This window comes from Littorina saxatilis, linkage group LG8 (genome assembly GCF_037325665.1).
Source record: "Littorina saxatilis isolate snail1 linkage group LG8, US_GU_Lsax_2.0, whole genome shotgun sequence".
Taxonomy (NCBI): domain Eukaryota; kingdom Metazoa; phylum Mollusca; class Gastropoda; order Littorinimorpha; family Littorinidae; genus Littorina; species Littorina saxatilis.
In genome coordinates, this window is record NC_090252.1 from 54,119,559 (window position 1) to 54,142,689 (window position 23,131).

Below are 23,131 nucleotides of genomic sequence, written 5' to 3' on the forward strand. Positions count from 1 at the left end.
AACGTCTGGGGATATCATACCCAGGAACTATCATGAAATATTTCAGAAAGATCGGTCCAGTAGTTTACTCTGAATCGCTCTACACACACACACACACACACACACACCATGACCCTCGTCTCGATTCCCCCCTCTATGTTAAAACATTTAGTCAAAACTTGACTAAATGTAAAAAAAGAAGAGAAAATGTCAATTAAATGGGGAAAGCGCCAAAAAAACCTTAAATGGGATAGAAGGCAGATGGGATTAAATAACAGCTAAAAACATACTTTACAGCCAATTTCATCATAAATAAATCAAACAACACAAAATGCACAGCCTTATTTTTTTTTAAATCAGGCAAAGACTCTGAGGAGGGACGCATCACTTCACATCTAGCTGCTAATGATACACATTTAACTTTACTTCTAACCTCTTAATTCCAATTAACTACAGGAAAGGGGGAGCAGAAAAAAGGGTTAGAAGGAACGAAAGATCCACATCTCGGGCTAAAATTGCAGTGTGCTGATTCAGAAGAAAAAAACTCAGATAAAAATAGTTTCGTTAAATAGTCCCAGGCATCGAACAGACCATGCCATTTCCGTCAATCTATGAGATACATGTAATACAATAATTACTAGACTCCTTTGTGAACAAATAAACGACATAAAAGAAGAAAGAGGCTCGACAGCAGAAATCAAGCAAAAAGAACAACGAAACTCCAATGGATTTTCCCTCCATGTCTGAACAAGGTAAGTACGAGATCCTAGCGTCAGGATATTATGGGCTTGCGTCCCTTGACAAGAAAGAGCTAGAGAAGGGTGCCGGAGCATCAGAAAAGAGGGGGGGGGGGGGGGGGGGAAATCCTTGGTTTCAACCACACTTTATGAGATACGAAAAATTCTAAACACACCAAGACGTCTCTTCTGGACCCTCCCTGCCAAACTGAAATCTTCGACGCCAAAAGTGAAACAAAATTCGAAGTCACATGGTGATTCATGGTTTCACATGAAAGTCTTGTCGCCTTCTGTGTCTATTTCTTGAGGAAGAGACAAGATATTTCGAGAATGAAGGTCGTATCAGCGTCTTAGCGACATTTGCACTGGAAGAGTAGTCGTAAGCTTTCCACCAGTCTGTGGATGTGAACATATCGTATATAATTCAGCGTAACCACATTCAGATACTGATATGTAGGAAACAAAGAAGCATGTGTTTGAACATGATCAAACTTCTATGTTTTCTGAAATATTGTTAGACGTTGAACCCTCCCTACCAGTGAAAATGTCAGGGGAAATATTCGCCCAAGGCAGACTGTCTTTTAAGTTTAAAAGCCTGAATGAAGTGTGGGCTGAAATGTGTCGTTTCCACAGACAAATGTCCTTCAAGACATGAAATAAATGTAGAGAAGCAATTCACCAGACAGGTCTGTGTTCCACGCACGTGGGGCGCTGCAAAGCATCATCAACCCACACTCTTAAAAGCGCAAAACACCAGAAAAATAATGTTGACAATGTACATGCTACTGCTGCAAAGACGTGACAAGTCAGACTGATTGACTTCTGCTACCAGCAACACGTTCCGTTCAAGATGGAAGGAGAGGAAACTATTTACAATAGGGGCATGCACTTCACATTAAAAAAAACACAAAAAAAGTGATGCTTTCTTTAAAAACTGCTGGCACGAGAAACATTAACTTTCATGATAAAAACATTTTCTGCGCATCGATGATCACATATGAGCAAACTATCGACTACCAGCCACAGTTCATGCACACAGATGTTCGCACACAAACATACACATTCTCTCTCTTTCTCGTCTCTGTTTTCCACCCACATGCATTCTCAGGCTTAACAAAAATCTCCTGAACATCCATCCGTCAAAAGGGGCAATCAGCCGCTATGAAAAATGACAATGAACAACCCATGCACTTGCAGAGGCCTGAGGGGGTGGGGGCGGAAGAGGGGTGACAGTGGTGGGGGTGGTGGTGGCGGCATATTAAAAAGAAAAAAAAAGGTTGAGAGAAGCAGCACAGAAACAGAAAGTGTACAAAAACACGCAAAGCCTCGAAACATGGGAAGGCAGATGAAACGTGCAAACTGACCGTAGTCAGCGAACAGACAAAACGATTCATTGACAAATAACCCCACCAAAGCAACCTCTTCTCAGCCTCACAAATTTAGGACGCATTCTCACTTTTCCCATATTATTATCATTAAAGGACAAACAGACAGGTGGGGGTGCACAGTGTTATTCAATCAACGCCCAACAGAACAGAAGATGAGAAATGCACAGAGCACACGTCTTCAACGCCTTTAAATGCTCACAACTAGTCAACTCAGACAGTCATTCCCTGCTGAGCAACTAATTTTTTCGCCTTTTAATATTTTGTTAAACTTTCGTCTGATATTGTTTCCACTTTCGCACACTGTTCTATGTGCGTTTCTGAAACCCAAGCCTTTTTTAACAGTCACTGCTGTGCAGGCAGCAACTTCTGCTCCTGTAACTTACGTTAAAAACAGCAAACAGTTAAAATAACCACTCATCAAAACCTCTAATCAATAAATCAGATGGCAAACGTTGAAGAAGAATAAGGTGCCTTCTGTCTCTCAAAAATGATTCAAGAGCGAGAGAGGGAGAGAGAGAGAGAGAGGGAGGGGGGGGGGGGGGGGTGAGAGGGGTAGCGAGGGAGAACACAAGCTCACTTTCACTACACTGTAATGCTCAGAGTCAATGCACGTACACATAGTTTTTTCCCCAGCAGCCAAGCCTCAGACATGAAGAAACAAGAGAGTGGGGGTGGGGTGCTGGGGGGGGGGGGGGGGGGGAGGGGGCAGGTGGGTGGATGGGATGGAGGGTGGGAGGAGTTGCAGGGAAAGACGGCTAACGCTTCCACTCTCATCATGCTGACGTTCCTGGTGCTTGGGCCCCCGTGGCCTGTCCCCCACTGGCCTCCCCTGTCTGCTGGCCTCCAGAGTTGGCTCCCTCTTTGCCCGCCTGGGCGGCCGGGGGGTCGGCTTGAGCCGAGCGGGCGTGAGGAGGTATTAAGCTGGCGTTCAGTCCTGGGGCTATGGCCAGCTCTGTTCATGAAATGAAATAAAGGAGGGTGTTAATCGTAAATAACCAAATAAATAAATGAAGAAATTAACAAATGAATGATAATTATTTGAACATAAACATATTTGAACAAATATGAAGAAGCATCACATTCACAAGTTCACCTCCCTCTGTCAAAGAATCAGGATCTCATATGTTGAATGCCAAGGGGTAAGGGGACCACAATACAATGACATGGGTGTTACTGGGAAAAATCAAAAAACCTGAAAGGCAGGGGTCCAAAATGCTCAAGTTTGAAAGAAAGTTTCTGGACACCGACGAAACCAAATCATAATAAGCAAGATGGCGGCAAATCCAAGGGAGCGAACCGAGAAAGCACGCGAACCGGTGTCAAAAGTGGGATCGGAACCGCTGCTCGTTATTTCAACTTAGCGAAACGAAGCATTTTTTTTGTTTTTGTTTTTGAAAACCCGGAAAACCGGAATTTCCGGCTTCAGATTTTTTCAAAAACCGGAAATCCGGCAAAAGCCGGAAGAGTAACACCCATGCAATGAGATACAAACAGGCATGAGACCAAGGGTAGGGCGGATGGTGGCGAGAGAGGTGAAGAAACGGGGAATGTTTACAGTGCCGTGTGCTGGGCTGTGAGCAGTGCCTTACAATGTTTAACTCAGGCACCGTCGCGGCAGACGCGCCTTAGTTCTATGCAGGAAAATGCAGCGCGCTATTCTGGCCATCTGTCGTCGTCATCTCTAAGGCAGACTGATACCAAGAAGTGTGAGATACAGACCTGTTTAACCTAAACCCGAAGCAAGAGTACTTTCCCAAAAAGTTGAGTGTATTTTTCAAAAAGTTGGTGTACTTTGCAAGCAAAGCCATATGGGCTTGGGAAAATGTATGCGTAGGTGCAAACGTGTTTGTGTAGTAATAGCATGTCTTGTGAACACTTTCAGAATTTAACTCCTTCCAATACAACAGGGATAAAACAATTTTATTTACCTGTCAGTTTATAGCATTATAACCAGTGTCTTCCAAACAGATTGATAATGAAAAGATGAAGTTCGTGAAATAACATCTGCGGTTGACAGTGGTAAGTTCATTTTTACAATCATCTCAGAAAACATTGCTTTAGCACAGACTACAGCCTTTTCTTCTGGCAGGATTTGCTTTGCGGGAATGAACTTCATAACTCCTTGGCAGCTTTCAGCGGATTTCTTTGCAGCAACCTTGTCCAGGTGAGTTTTGGAACTGCAGTGTTGTTCGATGTCATATTTCCCAACATGGGCAACGGAAAAATCTGATTTACTTGCAGTGTGCATGACTTTTTCCCATAGTAGACTCCACAATTCCAGGCTCTTTCTTATATTTCTCCAAGAAAATCTGCTGCTTCTGCTGTTTAGATTTGGTACAGTCATCCGAAACTGGCCCATTTATCCGCTTCATTTTGCCACGATTGTCCAGACGATCGCACGTGCCAACAACTGAACAAGGTTTCCACAGCTGAAGACTCGCTGTCATGGTTATCTCCCTTTGACCGAAACCGGTATCTGTTGTACCATCCCGTAATCAGCACACCAACACCGGAAAACGTATTCTAGACTTTTTCTTAGGCGTATTTTGTGCGTGTGTCGCGTATTTGCGTACCGATAATAATTTGGCGTACAAAATACGCCCAAATCGTACCGGTAAACAGGTCTGGAGATACACCCGCCTTCAGGCTCAGGCATTTTCAAACGCTCGACTCAAGACTACAAAGTAACTCTTTTACGACTCAAAATTACATTTCTTCCCCCCCCTCCCTGCCAAATAATTGACCAAACTGCCTGAAATCCGGTACATACAACTATGTCATAATATATAATATAATATTAAAACAGACCTGGGTAAATTCAACAGCCAACCCTTTTTCTCACTGACCATTGGTGGTGAAGTTGAAAAGGGGGGGCAGGTCTCGGCCATTGGGCAGACGGGTCGTGGGGTCACGCAGTTCGTCAAAGAAAGCGTGGGCGCAGGCCTCCATGGGCTGGATGCGTGCGGACGGAGTGTACTCCAGCAAGCGACTCACCAGCTGAATGGCCTCCGATGGAGTGCGCGGTCGGAACACCTGAAAAAGGCGGTTAAATCACAGTCAGCACCAGTGATATCAGAGATAGATGATCCAAAGAGAAGCAGGCACAAGACTGATTAACTGAAACAAGAAAGGAGTTACATATCGTCGTCGTCTTGGAATTTGGGCGCAACTTGATTCTTGTTGATTTAAAAGTTTTTGTGTTTTTGACCAAGTAAATCATTCTCAATGAGAAACATTTCCTAAAATACGATGGACAAGACATGATTTAACATTCTTATATTTCTCTGTCCATGCCACTACCAGGAAAAAATATAAACACTATTTCATGATAAAAATAATCTAAATAATAATCTAATCTGAAAAGCTGTCTAAAATGAGTTCCGCCAAAATTCCATGATGACGTCGATATCTAACTGGAGGCTTTGCTTTTTGAGGAAACACAACTAGTTCACATCTGCTTTTATGTCATTTGCAAACGGTTCAATTAAATTTTCAAGGTCTGCTGACTTTAATTTCAGTGTGTTACATTTGCCTATATGCAAGAACCATCAAATCATTCCTAGCAGATCAACATGTTGGACAGGAAGCGTAGCTTAGAGATTACTTGAGGGTCGCCAAGTCATGTGTTGGCGCTCAAAAAGGCTATGGAGCTATCAATGTTTATTTGCGCCCTAATAGGCTATGGAGCTATCAATGTTTATTTGCAATAAAGTTAAGATGAAGATTACATTGAAACAGGCTCGCACAAATACACACACACACACACACACACACACACAAATATCGAGTGAAAGGCAGCCTACCTTGGTCCACGGGTGGGCTTTGATCTGTGGGAACTTGAACTCTGAGTAGTTGGGGTTCATCTCGCGGATCTGTTCACGTGTGGGCGTGCCCAGGACCTTGATGATCTCCACCAGCTGGTCCACGCCGCTGTCACCGGGGAAGATGGGCTGACCGAGCAGTAACTCCGCTAGGACACACCCCGCTGACCAGACGTCTGCAACGCAAGTCCATAAGTCAAAATAATGCTCAGTGGAATTAACTTTTTAGATCTCCCAAAATCTGAAAAAAATCAGGTCTTAAAAAAGGTTATAAGGCCACACACAAAAAAAGTCTGTTTACGGTAACACAGGCAAAAAAAATAGGGTCGGTAGGTCGGTTTTCTTCCAAAAAACATATTTTTAAGTTATTTTTCCCAAACACAAAGCCTTTTTTTAAAAAAAAATTTTCTTCTTTCTTTTTTTCCCCCAAATGCCAAAAAAAAGTCTAGGGTCGCGCGAAAAAATAGGGTTGGTCTTCAATCCTGAGGGGGGTCTTAAAAGGGTGGGGGATTGGGGGGGGGGGGGGGGGGGGTTCCACTGAACATAAATACCCCAACTGTGATACCACTAGCCCTTTTCTAAACCAGCATTGATTTCATTTCTTCACAAAATGTTATTGTTCGTCCTCACCAACCACTCTGGTAAAGCAGACAGTCAGAACAAGAGAAAGCCTTTTCTGATTATGCTATGTTTACTGGAGAAAGGCTTCCAGGAAAATATCAACAAGCTGTCATTGGTTGCTGATTGGCATTTTTGTACACAGACACAGAGGTCAGTTGGACCTGGATTCAAATTAAATATTGGTCAAAATGTCCTGGCCAAAAAAATATGTTGTGACAAACGACATGCCGTGTGTCAAAACTATCGAACATTCGACTGGCCTGGGGCCAGAACAATACATCATATAAAAGAAGTATGAGTAAATAACCGAAGACGAAGGCCTGAGAAAAACACTGGATTGGTTTCCAATATTTTAAATTTCAATACTAGAATAGATCAAATTAGAGTAAGGTTGTCCCTGAAACTATGAGAATGACCATTACAAAAACAATTCTGTGTAGTTGCACACATTTAACTTTTAAGGCCTGAAAACAGGATAACAAAACAATAATTTCAAACTAGCATCTGAACAATGAGATCACCACACCATCCCTTTCGAAACTTCATTTCCATATCTGGAACCTTTAGACAGGTATGTCTAAACTGCTAGCACAGATACTGAAGGAAACTCACCTATCTGACATGTGTAGTCCGTGGCACCAAATATTAACTCCGGCGCCCGGTAGTAACGGGAACAGATGTAAGATACATTGGGCTCCCCACGTACTAATACTTTGGCACTGTAAGCACAAAACGAAAATAATATGATCAATGAATTGCGTCCAAACCCACACACAACTTAACTGCAATCTCCATACAGCCTCCCACTAAACATTTTTGTTAGCTCTGGGAACTAAAGCAACTTAAAACAACATACAGTTGAAACAATATCATAACTCCATTATATGAAGCAATTTCAAGCAACCAGTTTAGTCACGGTGAAGAGAAGGAATGCCATTCTGTGCATCCTATTTTATCTTCCAGCATGTCCAAGTTTTTATGCTTGCACTATGTGACTGAAACGGTGGATGATGCATTTTCAATTCTGTTAATTTTTAGGTGTTTGAGATGGCTGCACTATTCGTCTTGAGTGAGCAATCTATCTTTTATAGTATCTTTGGTTGAACCGATTCAACATCAGACGTGGACAAAAAAATTAAATCATTGCCAATTCCATTTTTATATTTAGTCAAGTTTTGACTAAATATTTTAACATCGAGGGGGAATCGAAACGAGGGTCGTGGTGTATGTGCGTGCGTGTGTGTGTGTGTGCGTGTGTGTGTGTGTGTAGAGCGATTCAGACTAAACTACTGGACCGATCTTTATGAAATTTGACATGAGAGTTCCTGGGTATGAAATCCCCGAACGTTTTTTTCATAAATGTCTTTGATGACGTCATATCCGGCTTTTCGTGAAAGTTGAGGCGGCACTGTCACGCCCTCATTTTTCAACCAAATTGGTTGAAATTTTGGTCAAGTACTCTTCGACGAAGCCCGGGGTTCGGTATTGCATTTCAGCTTGGTGGCTTAAAAATTAATTAATGACTTTGGTCATTAAAAATCTGAAAATTGTAAAAAAAAAAAAAAAATTTATAAAACGATCCAAATTTACGTTTATCTTATTCTCCATCATTTGCTGATTCCAAAAACATATAAATATGTTATATTCGGATTAAAAACAAGCTCTGAAAATTAAATATATAAAAATTATTATCAATTTTTTTTCTTCAAAATCAATTTAAAAACACTTTCATCTTATTCCTTGTCGGTTCCTGATTCCAAAAATATATAGATATGATATGTTTGGATTAAAAACACGCTCAGAAAGTTAAAACGAAGAGAGGTACAGAAAAGCGTGCTATCCTTCTCAGCGCAACGAATACCCCGCTCTTCTTGTCAATTCCACGTGCACTGCCTTTGCCACGGGCGGTGGAGTGACGATGCTACGAGTATACGGTCTTGCTGCGTTGCGTTGCGTTCAGTTTCATTCTGTGAGTTCGACAGCTACTTGACTAAATATTGTATTTTCGCCTTACGCGACTTGTTTGTGGTTTTAGTTTTACCTTCCAAAATCACAGAGTTTGAGCACACCAGTCTCCGGGTCAAGCAGTAGATTCTGTGGCTTGATGTCGCGGTGACACACGCCCTGTGAGTGAATGTAGGCCAGGCTGCGAAACAACTGGTACATGTACAGCTGAAACAACACCATAACTCTATTACAGCATTTCCAAACATGTGCAAAACAGCTCCAACAATTAGAAACAAATACACATGTATCATTGTATGCCAAACAGCTTGAATGATTAAACAACAAAGTCCTAAAAGGCTTCTTTCCCCAACCAAAATACATGTACCATTTCAAAACCCTCTACCAGTTCTAGAATCCTGCTGCTAGGCTGGAAATAGAATAATCTCAACCATTGCAGATCTAAACATCTTCTTCAGAAGGTAAAAAACGTAACATTGAGACACAAAAACTGTAATTAAATAGTTGAGTCTAGATCTGTAAAATATTTAGACTGACTTGATTTATCATTATCCTTATTACAGAGCATGCCCAAATCAACTTTGGCAAAAGGCTTTGATTTGTCTCATCAAGCTAATTTTGTGTCTCGCCCTCTTTCTCAAGAGTAGATGAACGTGCGCGCAAACAGGCCAATTACCGTATTTGACGGACTACAAGCAGCGACTTTAAAAAAAAAAATCGCATTGCGGCTTATAAAAAGATGCGGCTAAAACGTTACCTAAACTTGAATAGCGTTCACCTAATGGAAGTCGCCGCGGATTTTCATTTCGCTCGATTAGCGATTACCGGTACTTTATTAGCTCTCTACTCAAGACTCGACGCTTTTCTCTTTCTTTCGCGAATCTTCGTTTGTCAACAAGTCGTCGTGACAAGATAGCGTACAGAGAAACACCGGATGTATCAGGATCTCGCGAGATTTAGGTTTTTTTGTGTCTCGCGATAGTTGGAGGAGCGAGAGCCGCCATGTTGTGTTTTCGTCTGCTCGAAATGTGCGCAAAAGTCGTAAATCGTCCCAAAAAAGCTTATTCTGGGCGGGACTACATGTGTGTGTTGGTTACAAATTGTGTGTGTGATATTTTTCTTCAAACTTTTTCACTTTTCTTCTTTGTTTCACTTGTTCATTCTCGGAGCCGATTTCGCCAAATACCGTACTTTCGTTTGCCTGGTTGTTTTGATTGATTGACACGATCTGATTATATTTTTTTCGACGGCGGCTAATATAGTGACACGGCCTATACGTGGCTCGTCCCAATTTTTGGGTTAAAAGTCGGGGGTGCGGCTTATAAAACGGTGCGTCTTGTAATCCGTCAAATACAGTAGTGAAATGGAACAAGGGGCTGTGGGTGAGGGGAACTAACAAGATAACAATCAAATGTGTATTCTTCTTTGCTCATTCTCTTCATGCTCTGTCTCTGTCTGCTCTTCTTTTCAGTTCCTTGTTGTTCTTTTGATGGTGAAGACGAAAGTCAAAACTAGTCCATGTTCATTTGTTCTTGTTGCTGTTTTCTGTTGAGTACATTTTTATTGTTATCGGCCAATTATTCATGAAACGGTCACGTTTCTAAGTTTAGAAACCAGTGTTAAAAAAAACTGTAATGATTCAATGTTATCACAAATGAAAAGGGATGCAAGGCTATAACCAAAGTACCCAGCGATACTTACTTTGATGTAGAGTATTGGTATGGTCTGTTTGGATTTGCTGTAGTGGCGTGCTACACGGTACACTGTCTCAGGAACATACTCTAACACTAGGTTTAGGAACACCTCGTCTTTCTGAAAACAAGAAAAAAGAATAGTCAGCAGTGTAACATTAACAATACACACACACAAACACAAAGAAAATGCTTAGAAATCTAAAAAAAAAAAAAAAAAAAAATAGAAAGCAAGGGAGACTGTGACTGAGAGACAGAAAACAAATTGGAAGTCTCGGAACGTTAGAAGTCGATCTATTTCAGATTTCAAACAAAGCGTTCCTATTTAAAAACTGGAAGATCCTCTTCAATGACTTCATTACGCTTTTAATTCATAAGCAAAATATGCTACCTGCAAAACTGAGCACAAAAAAATCTCTAATTCTAAACCAACAAATGCCTTGGCTTCACACTGGCATTGTTTTGTCCCTTCCCTCCCACATACACTCTCTCTCTCTCTGTCACGATCTAATGACATAGACCAAGAAAGTGTCACTCAGTGGGGTGCCTTCTCTTGGTCAATTGCGACTGAAAGCGCCTGTGCGTGAGTCGGGGCTATACGGCAGAGTTTTGCTGACAGCGCAGAGCACGCGGAGATTGTGCCGCACGGATTTTTCGGGGGTAATTCTGCTTTGCGAGGCAGAATTGTGGATAGCTGAACTTGATATGTGACAAGGTTAGTCACGTGTTATTGTCAAGGTTGTCTGTCTGAGACACTATAACTGGACACTTTACACTCAGCGACAAGAGGAGAAGGATCGATACAGCGGTTTCTAGAGTATGAGGGTCTTCACCGAATAGAATATTCGGGCACTCTAGAGGAACTTCAACGAGATATCACCTTCTCACCGCCACATGTTCGCTGAGGACGAGTCGTCAATTTTCCTTCGCCGTGCGATGGTCTTCGCATAAGTATTCGGCAAGGGTTTTTTGGATGTTGTTGTCACTGTTGACGAACAGAGGCCATTCCAGGGAGGAAGCGGGTTTTGCTTCCATGAGAGTGCTACATTCATAGGCTGTTTGAGGTAATAAATCATTATATAACGCTGTTGACGAGTCTGTGTTTGTGGAATGAAATACTCTCTGTTGTTCTTTCCAGGTTAGCGCATAATTTGCTCTCTGTGACGCTAAAATACTCATCTGTATATGGTTTTTGCAGATAGGGAGAGAAGGACGGAAATCGGCTGTTTTGTTGTTGTGAAAAGTCCATTTGTGCAGGCCCACGTGCTCGATGAGATATGTAAAGATGACATGTTTAAAGGTGGAGGGTGAGGGGTAGCTGACATGTTTAGTGCACCGATGCTTTCTGTTTGCAGCCTTTTCCTAACTTCTGTTCGGCTGCCTTTTGCGGGACACTGCTAGCTGCAGACGTGTTAACCAGCAAACCGGCTAACCAGCGAACCGGCTAACCAGCTAACCAGCGAACCGGCTAACCAGCTAACCAGCGACTGGGTGCGGCGCCTGATGCCTCCACAGTTCCCTGCTTCGTCACCACGCTAACCAGCACTTCATTCGACGGAGCAGTTGTGGGGGCTAAAAGACTAATTACAGGCCGTCCACCCAGTGGCCAAAGAAAGCTAAGTGCACCATGTCTTATGCACCCCGTTGACCACCGTTGTCATTTATGCTATCTGTGATTATTTTCGAGTAGTGACGACGTGGGGTGTGTGACACCTGCATGAACTAGCACTTTTGGAGCAGAACAGTCGTATTTTCTTATCTTTACACAGGATCAGCGTGTTACTATAATTTTCTATATTCTAACTGGCATTTTGTCAGTGACCATTGGGTTTTACGTTTTGTGAACGTAAAAAAAAGAACATATTTTGAGTGAAGTCTCGAGGGAGGTGGCGAGTTTTTACATAAACAGGCGTCTGAAACTTATACTTTTGTTGTCTCTATTTAATTGTATGACTGCGAGAGTGGATCGTGGTGTGGTTAGTTAGTTAGTAGTAACTAACCGTTTCATAATCACCTTAAGTGATATAGTGAAACGTGACACTCTCACTTTCTCTCTCCCTCGCCTCTTTCTTTATTTGGTGTTTAACGTCGTTTTCAACCACAAAGGTTATATCGCGACGGGGGAAGGGGGGTTGGGGGGGGATGGGGAGGGGGATGGGATAGAGCCACTTGTCAATTGTTTCTTGTTCACAAAAGCACTAATCAAAAATTTGCTCCAGGGGCTTGCAACGTAGTGCAATATATGACCTTACTGGGAGAATGCAAGTTTCCAGTACAAAGGACTTAACATTTCTTACATACTGCTTGACTAAAATCTTTACAAAAATGGACTATATTCTATACAAGAAACACTTAACAAGGGTAAAAGGAGAAACAGAATCCGTTAGTCGCCTCTTACGACATGCTGCTCTCCCTCGCCTCACAGAATGGACATTTTATAAGAGAAAGAAAAGAGACATGGTCAGGAACAGCACTCACCTTTTCACCAGAAGAATAAAAGAAGAATTTGAGCTTTACAATATTTTGATGTTCCAGTTTGCGCATAATCTGTAGTTCTCGATTCTGCACACAGATAAACAACCACAGATCAATTTTACTGTACGTATTCACAAAACACAGTTTGGGACAATCAAAACAAAAAGCTTAAAAGTTAAAGGAGTTTAACTTAAAAAAAAAACAAGAAGGGCAAAGCCCATACGACTCACATGCTTGACCTTGACCTTTACATGACCTTGACCTTCAGGGTCAAGGTCAAATAACTAAACCTAGTAATGACATCATACACTAAGAACTGCTTTAGACATTTTTCCTACCAAAATACAATGTGACCTTGACCCAAGGTGAAGGTCATCCAAGGTCATGCAACACAAAGCTGTTCATTCAAGACATAGGAAGTACAATGGTGCTTATTGGCTCTTTCTACCATGAGATATGGTCACTTTTAGTGGTTCACTACCTTATTTTGGTCACATTTCATAAGGGTCAAAGTGACCTTGACCTTGATCATATGTGACCAAATGTGTCTCATGATGAAAGCATAACATGTGCCCCACATAATTTTTAAGTTTGAAACAGTTATCTTCCATAGTTCAGGGTCAAGGTCACTTCAAAATATGTATACAATCCAACTTTGAAGAGCTCATGTGACCTTGACCTTGAAGCAAGGTAAACCAAACTGGTATCAAAAGATGGGGCTTACTTTGCTCTATATATCATATATAGGTGAGGTATTCAATCTCAAAAACTTCAGAGAAAATGGGGAAAATGTGAACAATAGCTGTTTTTTAGGCAACATTTATGGCCCCTGCGACCTTGACCTTGAAGCAAGGTCAAGATGCTATGTATGTTTTTTGGGGCCTTGTCATCATACACCATCTTGCCAAATTTGGTACTGATAGACTGAATAGTGTTCAAGAAATATCCAACGTTAAAGTTTTCCGGACGGCCGGACGGACGGACGGACGACTCGGGTGAGTACATAGACTCACTTTTGCTTCGCATGTGAGTCAAAAAACCATTCCACTTTGAAAACTACACACATCTAACTTAAAACCCAATGCAAATGGCTGAATGTAGATTTTCGTTGTAATGGTGCACAACATCAGCCCGATTAGCTTGAGGGAAATCCTACACAATAAATTTGTCATACTGCATCACCACCCTGCGTTTCATGAACCAGGCATGGGAATTGAAAATTGTAAAAAAGGCGGAAAATTTATAACTGAAGACGCAAAGCGTCAAGTCGACGGCGCGAAGCGCCTAGCCTTACCAGGGGGGTCCGGGGGCATGCCCCCCCGGAAATTTTTTTCTCCAAAGAACCCAGATGGTGCAATCTGGTGTCATCTGAGCTCCAAGTTTGCCATTAAATTCTGTTTATAGAATCAGAGTTTTTAGTACAAAAATGTACCAAATTTTGCTTACATGTATTATATATGGTTTAAATTTGAAAAATTTTTTATCTGTTGAGACAAACAGAAAAATGTAACTTGTAACACAATCTGAGCAATCTGGTTTACTTTCAAACATAAAAGTTCAATAACTGAGGCGGGCGGTAGCAGTGCGTAAACAAAGTACGGAAAGTTTTCGCGGGCTTTTGCGCAAAGGCCAAAGTAACACGTGCTTTTTTTGTGTGCTTTATTTTTTCGGCGGACACTTTTGCATTTTCGGCGGAACAAAAAAAAAATTCGGCGGAAATCCGCCATTCGGCGGACAATTCCCATGCCTGATGAACCACGAAAAGGCGGACCAAAATAAGGTCAACAAGAGTGCAGCCAACCTTGAAATGGAATCTTTTTGCAAAAGTGACATGACACTTTTGTGGATGAATGAGCAGCTTTGTAATTGTATCATGTCGGGAAAACACATGAGGTAAGACAAGAAAAATAGGGTCTAGCTCTACACACAAACCGTCATTTCAATTGAACCAGTGGACCCTACAGTACAGAAGAGCTGCCATGGGATGATGGGTGCAAGTGATGTGTGCCTGACATTTCTTGGAGCACCTCCAGTTCAATACCACTGGATAAGCCTTCCTCATTTACTGATTGACTCTACTTTGGTTCAGACTTCTCAAGGAGAGGACATGACTACAAGATAGATACGTGTCAGGTCTTCCTCTGAAGTGTTCTTTGTTGGGAAGGGAGTTGCTGTTGAATAACAAGGCGGCTAGGCAGCTCAGTTCCTAGAGCACTGGACTTGTGATCCTTGGGTGGCGAGTTCCAATTCAAGGCGGGACATGTATACATTACATGGGTCAAATTTTGGTGCAGACTAAGAGACGGTATCCATGTCCCATGTAAAAAACCTCGGTCCTTCTGCCCTAAATGCAGGTGGCTGATTACTCCTAAACACGCATACACCTTGGTAGCGCCACTCTTGTTGCTGCTAGCTTTCTACTGGAAGGCAGCGGAACAAATTTTCCTTACATGAGATAATAAAGTAGATGAAACAAAACCAAAAAAAAAAAACAACTGCTTTGTAAATTGTAGCCATACTGTCGTGACCCACCTTGAACCGTTTGTCCTGCAGCACTTTCTTGATGGCTACGAGCTCTGATGTGTCCACTAGCTTGGCCTGGTACACCACTCCAAACGAACCGTTGCCGATGACCTTAGCGTCTGTATAGCTGACCTCCTGGGGTCGGTCGGGGCCCTGGCCCGAGGTGGCCAGCACCGTGGTGACCTTGCCCCCATCTTTACCTGAAGCAAGAACTGGCGTTGTCATGGTTATCCTCACACTGAGTCAGTCACAGCCACCACCACCGAGTCAAGAGTACGTGGCAAGCAAGCAAGCAAGTCTCTCTCTCTTTGTTTCTAGGCGGCGAAGTAGCATTGCGAAAATATACAATAAGCGTTGACATGCATCCTGTGTGATCTTTGCCCTGCAAGAGAAACAAATACAGACCTGTAGTGTTACTGTAAGCTTCTTGCACTTGCAGCATACTTCAAGTCTGTCAGGAGAGAAGGTTAGTCAAATGTTATCAACAACATGCACTGACTGATAGTGATTTGTACACATAAATTAAGAAAATGTAATCAAATTATTTAACTCAAGAGCAGTGTTAAATAGCAAGTTCCCTAAGTACTGCAATCATTTCTCAGACCTGGGTAAAGAGTGAATACTGTGCAATCATAGTAACAGAGACAAAGAGGCAGGTCATGGGATAAAACAAGGTTCACACTCAAACCCCTCAAATGACACCCAAACCTCATCAGCAACTAGAGCGCCCTAGGAAGACACTGGCAGTGTCACTGTCACTGCTAACCAAGGATCACATCCACACACAGTATTTGACACATTTGTAAATTTGTTGAAGTGTTTTTTTCCCACTGCAACACGTATGGCAGACACAAAAACAATGTGCCTTTTAAAAGCTCCTAGACCAATGATGATAATGCATACTGTTGTCGTTGCATCTCCTATTGAAGTTATTCTCTGGCAATAAAAACAACTCTTACACAAAAGGTTATTTTCTACATGCAAAAAGTCAGTACACAAAACAATTGCTCTGCGAAGCCTTTTGTGCACATCATTGCCTATGCCCTGCGCATTCTATTTCGACCTAGCACCATCCCTGCTTACCTCCTGGCTCAGGGCGTTCTCGCCTCAAAGCGAGGATCTGCTCAACCCACTTCACAAACATGACCACAATCCAGTTCAGCCGATACGAATCCTAGTAGAAGCCTCCCTCAGTCTTATTGTTACAGCGTTGAAGCAAAAACCAAACTAAGAATAAGATTCAGTTAAGTTACTCTTGTAAGGTCTTTGGCGACTGGCATGATTGAAAGCACACAGACACAAATAACTAAGAGCAACTGAGAAAGAAGACAGCTGAAGACCGTGGAAACTATTCAACTGTGAGTTTGAAATAACAGTCAACACACAGCATATTCCCAATTCCAAAAGGATGACAACCCCAGAAAGCCACACAAAGTGACCCACATCTTCACCTTCAACAACCAATAATGCTGCCATTTGTACTTCCTAGTTGTTAGGTTGACACCTACTTTAGCTATTGCTAAGTTAAGACTTAAGTGAAAGTTACTGGACAACAACTCTTCCCCCTCCCTCTCTCCTGCTGCTGAAGAATCCAGGAGGGGCATGGTGGTCATCCATCACAGGAGTGACCCTGACAGGGACACCACGAATGACCTCCAACCTCCAGGTCACTGCCACCTTCACTCCCCACCCCCCTCACACAAACAATGAATCAGTGCATGTCCCTGACCACAGTATGTGCGTCAACTGACTTCCCACTCCTTAGTTACAACTACAAGACCAGTGGCCAGAGAGAATGGCTGTTATGCTGATGTGAAGAGACCACCAACCATGAAAACAGTAAAAAAAAAAAACACCAACCAAGAAAAGGCACTCTAGACGTCCAGCCACCTCCTTAAGTTGAACTTAACTAAAGTTTTGCACTGAAAATTGGTGAGCATGTGAATTGTGATTGTAAATAGAGTTTGTTACTGTTACTGTTAGAGTGCCATGGAGAATGAGAGCTTGCCGCGGTCATCCTGTTTTGAGAATGAAAGTTGCATGTCCTTTTCAAATTCCAATGCTTGTTATTCTCTCGGGTGTCAGGAAATTGGTTCGGCATAACTCTCAGTGTTAGTTATTCTGATCAAAAGGGTGTCATAAAGGTAAAGACAGGCTGTTAAAACTTGAAGGAAGTAGACAACAGAATAAAAGTGACACATAGTGCTTTGTTTCTGTGTCCATGAACCATAGAAATAAACCACTAAAAACCAATCATTGAACTGGAAAACAACTACCATTGTACCAATCACATGAAAAAAAATGAACACATGAAGTCTAAGCCCTGTATTTGACGCAATGGCTTGGTGGTAAGACGCCGAACTCCAAAGCGGAAGGTTGTGTGTTCGAATGCCTGACTCTGACATGGATTACAGGATCTTTTCCGTGCACACTTGGTCTTGGGCTTGCGTGTACACACGAAGGGGGATAAGGCACTAGCAGGTCTGCACATAAGTTGACCTGGGAGATCGGAAAAATCTCCACCTTAACCCACCAGGCGTGGCCGGTATTCGAACACTCATCGTCGCAGCAATGAAGTGAAACTTGAAGTCGACTCCTACAGGGGTTTACAACCACAAGCCATGGTATGTGTTTTCACACTTCCGTTTCAGGTCAAACTGAAAGATGAAACCAGATCGCAACAGCAGTTCTTACAAACTTCCCGAACCCTAGTAGCAAGCCCACTGGGACTCTCTTCTCTGACACACTGGTGTTGTTAAGCTTGTATCGTCACAGTATCCAGATCTATACAATCATGATGATGAGAAGAAAAACACGATTCAGTTGTTTCATGGTTTCCAAGCTCTGAGAGTGAGACTTTTGCTATGAGCTTTGAATCTTGTGCGCATGTGTGCACACAGGGGTGTTCTGACAACTAAGCGAGTCCGCACAAGGTTGACCGGGGAAATAAATCTCACACTGAACCTAGGATTTGAACTCATGTCGAAAGCAACGAACTGATTTTAAAGCCTGTGCACTGTCTACTGAGTTGCGCCCCATCAGCTCCACAAAACTCATAGTAACTGGGATTCAAACACAGCGACGAACTGGTTATAAAGCAGGGTGGATATTTTTCTAATCTCCCAGGTCAACTTACATGCGGACCTGCTAATGCCTTATATTTAAATACTCCTTTGTGAGTACATGCAAGCACGAGACCAAGAGCGCACGGAAAAGATCCTGTAAATGTAATCCATGTCCAAGGTCAGTGGGTTATAGAAACACGAAAACACCAAGCATACATCCTCCAAACAGTGTATGGATGCCTAAATGGCGGGGTATAAACAGAATATACACGTAAAATCCCACTCTTGCAAAAGCATGACCAAACTATGGAGCTTCAGCCCATGAACAGACGAAGAAGAAGGAAACAAAGCAGCATCAATATGAATGTCATGGACGATGGAGTCATCTAAACTATCTTTTAAATCAGACCTTTCCCCTTGCAACACACTGCCTGCTGATGCTGCACAACTCAGCCAAAACTGGAATCATCCCCACAGAAGATGACAAAGAAGGGTCTTTGCAGTCACACCCAGTATTGTCTGAGCTTGCTTAGTACTGGCTTACCAATTGGCAGAAGAGTTACATATTTCCATAGGGAAAGAAAGAGATAGAGAGATGTGGGATGGGGAGTGGGGAGAAAACAAAAGTATCTGACCAACTTTTATCTTGCCAGTAGGTCAGAAAGCTGAACTAAGCAAAGGGAATTGCTACCCTCCTCAGGCATCCCATTCTAAAAGCAAAGTGTAACTGTAAGCACATGCCCTTTATCTTGTCTCCAGTTACTTGAAGTTATTGCCAGTTGTACCGGCTACCCTTGTGTTTCTCAATCTCAATATCCATTATTCACAAAAATAAAAATAAATCCATTACTCATGTTTGAAAGCAGCAAGTGTCATGTAAGTTGTAACCTAACCTGTCACATGCCTTACACTACAGTACTCTATAGAACGGCACTGGTTCACTACAGCTGTACACAGGGTTTAGCCTGGGAGAAAGACAAAGGGACATTTGTCCCCCTCAACTAAATTCCGATGGGACAAAGATGCATGTATGCGTTTTTGACCAAAGATGCAAAATAGTGCAATATGGTGCCATCTGAGAATTAGCAGCTATATCGTGTTATCTGTGTATGTGTGTAATCCGATGTAAAGTGTACATTTGGTGGTGCAGTGGTACGTAATCTCAATGCGCCCTTTGACGCACTGAAGGGAATTGTGATGGGACATTTTCAGATCTAATGCGCCAATGGCGCAGGGCGCACTAGTAGATGAAACCCTGTGTACATCACTAAATGATACTAAAACTGATCACAAAGCTGGCTGCTGGTATGGCGACAACAAAGTTGTTAAATTGACTTAACTCCTGATGTTTGTAGACATCTGTAATCTTTAACAAAACAAAATGTTATGAGAAAGAGAAACTTGTGCTGTTTGTAATACAATGGTATTGCAAGTGTAAAGTCTGTCACTCTGTGTCATTGTTAAAATTAAATCAGACAAATTTGTGTTACTTTCTTTTTCAACATGGTCTGGCAAATTGTCAATTAACTACTGCTGTCAAACACAATAGATGTTGGTTTAAATGATGATAACCTGGTTATGGAGACTAACAGTAACACAAATTGTTTAGCCTGTTGGTGTAGACATGTCCTGATCAACAGCGACTACTTTCATTTTGAACATTATTTCTTCTGAAAAAATGCAAAACTCTCGTTAAGCTGATAATGATATACGCGGAGCCTTTGCACATGCCATATAATGTAACTTGTAACCTAACCATAGAATCTACATTTCCAAAGTGTTGCTGTTTGTCTGAGGAATAAGACTTTGTCCATTGACCCTGTTGGCCCACTGTTCTGTGTTCATTGTTCTGCACATGAAAACGCCACCCCCAGGAATAGTGTGATTGTGAACGTGACAGACATAATGGAAGAAGAAAATTCACTCCAAAGTTCAAAAGCATGGGTGAGGTACCCGAAAAAGTTATCCAAACGAGTAAGAACTTTACATCAATTTGGCCATTCGCCTGAGGGCGAAAAAGAGAGCCTCATTATCAGTCAACAGTTGGTGCGCTAGAATGACAGACGGCGGACAACGACCTGACAGCCTCACGTAAAAACCACCTCAGTATAATAACCATTCTCAAGAACTAAGACATTGGTCCCGAAATGACTGGTGAGAGTGAAAAATAGACTAAAATGCCAGTGTCTTCCGATGCAGAAGATTGATCGACCGCCATCTTTGAAGGTCTAACCAGCATGGCTGACCCAAAAAATCCTCATACTTACTGATAGTCCTCATGCCTCCGAAGGCTTGGTTTGATCCTGACTTTGCCCCTTCAGCGAACGATGTTGTTCTTGGCCGTCCGCTCATTATAGTCCAGGCTCTGGTAAGTTAAAAGTCCCACTTCCGCTCAGTAATCCAACGGGATCTGTTACATTTCAAGAGAAACCAGGGCCGATCTTGCTCAAAATCGTACAAAATTCTACCTCTCACGAAGGCAAGGATGCCCTCCTGCTAGGGCATCTGGAGTAGTTTCCCAGATTCCTAGAAGGTAAAAACGTTACTAAACACAAATATCGTACACTCATCCCAGGTAAAATACACCACAACTGCACAATTTGATGGTTTGTGTGCTTGTTTCCAATGGCTGATCAGTTCCATACAATGATGGGAGATGTATTAGCGAAACCTGAATCGGCAAAAGTCGGAACCAATCAAAACGCAGCATCTAAGCTGCCGTGGAATTACGGAAATTATCGATCGTCTCCGCAGCGACTGCTTACACAAAGTCTCAGTACGTCATCAGTTGTGGGCACTCCACAGCAGAAACAGACCTCAGCCCAGCTGAGAGGGTAGCTCCCGTGTTCGCTCTTTTCTTTGTAAAGTTTTTTTCTCACACCATACCGTTGAGTCTCTTGGTTCGTGTTTCGTGGACGTTTATCACCCTTGAAGAATCATTTTATTTTACCTGTCGTTACTTTGCAAGTCTGCTTTCAAGTCGACAAAAATCTGCAACAACTCGGGTCAGCGCACTGTTACGACTGTACAAAAGTAAGCGAATCTTCCTGCAAGTTTCTAAAACAGCAACAGTGGAACTACAGCAGGAGAGTGAGTGAGTATTGTTACACAATGATTCATGTCCAGTAAGAAGTGTTCTCATGGACTTTCTGGATGAATTGTGAAGGGAAGTGTGCACAAAAATTTAAATTTAAAAATTCAAAAAAGCAATGAAGAAAAAAAGTGGCTGTTTTAGTGTTTAAAAAATGACACAAAAAAATGACCTTAAAAAAAATGTGTATGACTATGAGTTAATTTGAATCTCGGATATGTTTCTAAAACATTTTCAAGTAACCTTAGTGCAGAAAAATAAAAAATTAAACCAAAAAATCAGAAAAACTTATTTCAAAGCACAGTTGGGTTTGGTATAAAGAATCACAAACAAGAAAGGTTAAATTGTCGAAATGTTTAATTCAGGACAAAACAACACATTCTCAAAAACCTTGAAGTGGACAAACAGGAGACACAACAGAAGGGAAAAAAAAAGTTTCTTTGACTTCAGAATGTGCCAAAGATGGTCATATCAATGACAAGACAATGAATTAAATGTTCGATAAATGTGACCTTTCTCCGGTTTTTACATTTAGTCAAGTTTTGACTAAATTTTTTAACATAGGGGGGGAATCGAGACGAGGGTGTGGTGTATGTGTGTGTGTGTGTGTGTGTGTAGAGCGATTCAGACTAAACTACTGGACCGATCTTTATGAAATTTGACATGAGAGTTCCTGGGTATGATATATATCCCCGGACGTTTTTTCATTTTTTCGATAAATACCTTTGATGACGTCATATCCGGCTTTTTGTAAAAGTTGAGGCGGCACTGTCACACCCTCATTTTTCAATTAAATTGATTGAAATTTTGGCAAAGCAATCTTCGACGAAGGCCGGGGTTTGGTATTGCATTTCAGCTTGGTGGCTTAAAAACTAATGAGTGAGTTTGGTCATTAAAAATCGGAAACTTGTAATTAAAATTATTTTTTTATTAAACGATCTAAAAACAATTTCATCTTATTCTTCGTCATTTTCTGATTCCAAAAACATATACATATGTTATATTTGGATTAAAAACAATCTCTGAAAATTAAAAATATAAAAATTATGATCAAAATTAAATTTCCGAAATCGATTTAAAAACTATTTCATCTTATTCCTTGTCGGTTCCTGATTCAAAAAACATATAGATATGATATGTTTGGATTAAAAACACGCTCTGAACGTTAAAACGAAGAGAGGTACAGTAAAGCGTGCTATGAAGCACAGCGCAACCGCTGCCGCGCCAAACAGGCTCGTCACTTTCACTGCGTTTTGCACTCGCGGCGGACTACGTTCAGTTTCATTCTGTGAGTTCCACAGCTTGACTAAATGTAGTAATTTCGCCTTACGCGACTTGTTAATTCTTGATTTGGAATGTAAGAAGTCTACCTGTTCCATTTTTTCGGTTGGATGTTGTAGGAAGGTGGTCGCGTTGGAGAGATGATAGTAAAGGCATCTTAGACTGTAGTTGCATTTGCTGGATTCAGCAGTCGCCATTGCCAGGAGGAGCCTGTGAACTGCGCAAAAATTACAGTGTTTGGAAAGCTCTGCCTACCTCCGTTTACATTTTCTTGTTGTAATCATAGTTCATACCACAGCACAAATCGACACAGTGATTTCAGAATGGAAGTCGCTTGTTCATTTAAATACTTGTTAATCTCAGGTGCCGGAGACTGGTTCCGCATTAAAAAAAAAAAAAATAAATAAAATCCCTGCGCTTAGAACTGTACCCACGGAATACGCGCGATATAAGCCTCATATTGATTGATTACTGACTGATGTGACTCTTGTTGT

At 41.8% G+C, this 23,131-nt stretch overlaps 1 protein-coding gene across 3 annotated transcripts; it reads right to left on the reverse strand.

The window, feature by feature from the left end:
- Positions 1-2,808: 2,808 nt before the first annotated feature.
- On the reverse strand, positions 2,809-20,924 carry LOC138973842 (glycogen synthase kinase-3 beta-like). Of its 3 annotated transcripts, none has more exons than XM_070346550.1 (9): positions 20,533-20,924; positions 15,210-15,400; positions 12,681-12,764; positions 10,213-10,323; positions 8,588-8,718; positions 7,159-7,265; positions 5,908-6,101; positions 4,951-5,137; positions 2,809-3,056 (listed from the first exon to the last, which is right to left on the reverse strand). In XM_070346550.1, exons 1-9 carry the CDS (start codon positions 20,615-20,617, stop codon positions 2,878-2,880), a joined length of 1,269 nt encoding a protein of 422 aa, XP_070202651.1. In that variant the 5' UTR covers positions 20,618-20,924; the 3' UTR covers positions 2,809-2,877. The 3 variants fall into 3 exon arrangements, with proteins under 3 accessions (XP_070202651.1, XP_070202652.1, XP_070202653.1); XM_070346551.1 differs by having other exon boundaries at positions 15,210-15,582; XM_070346552.1 differs by having other exon boundaries at positions 2,922-3,056; positions 4,913-5,137.
- Between the last annotated feature and the right edge of the window lie 2,207 nt (positions 20,925-23,131).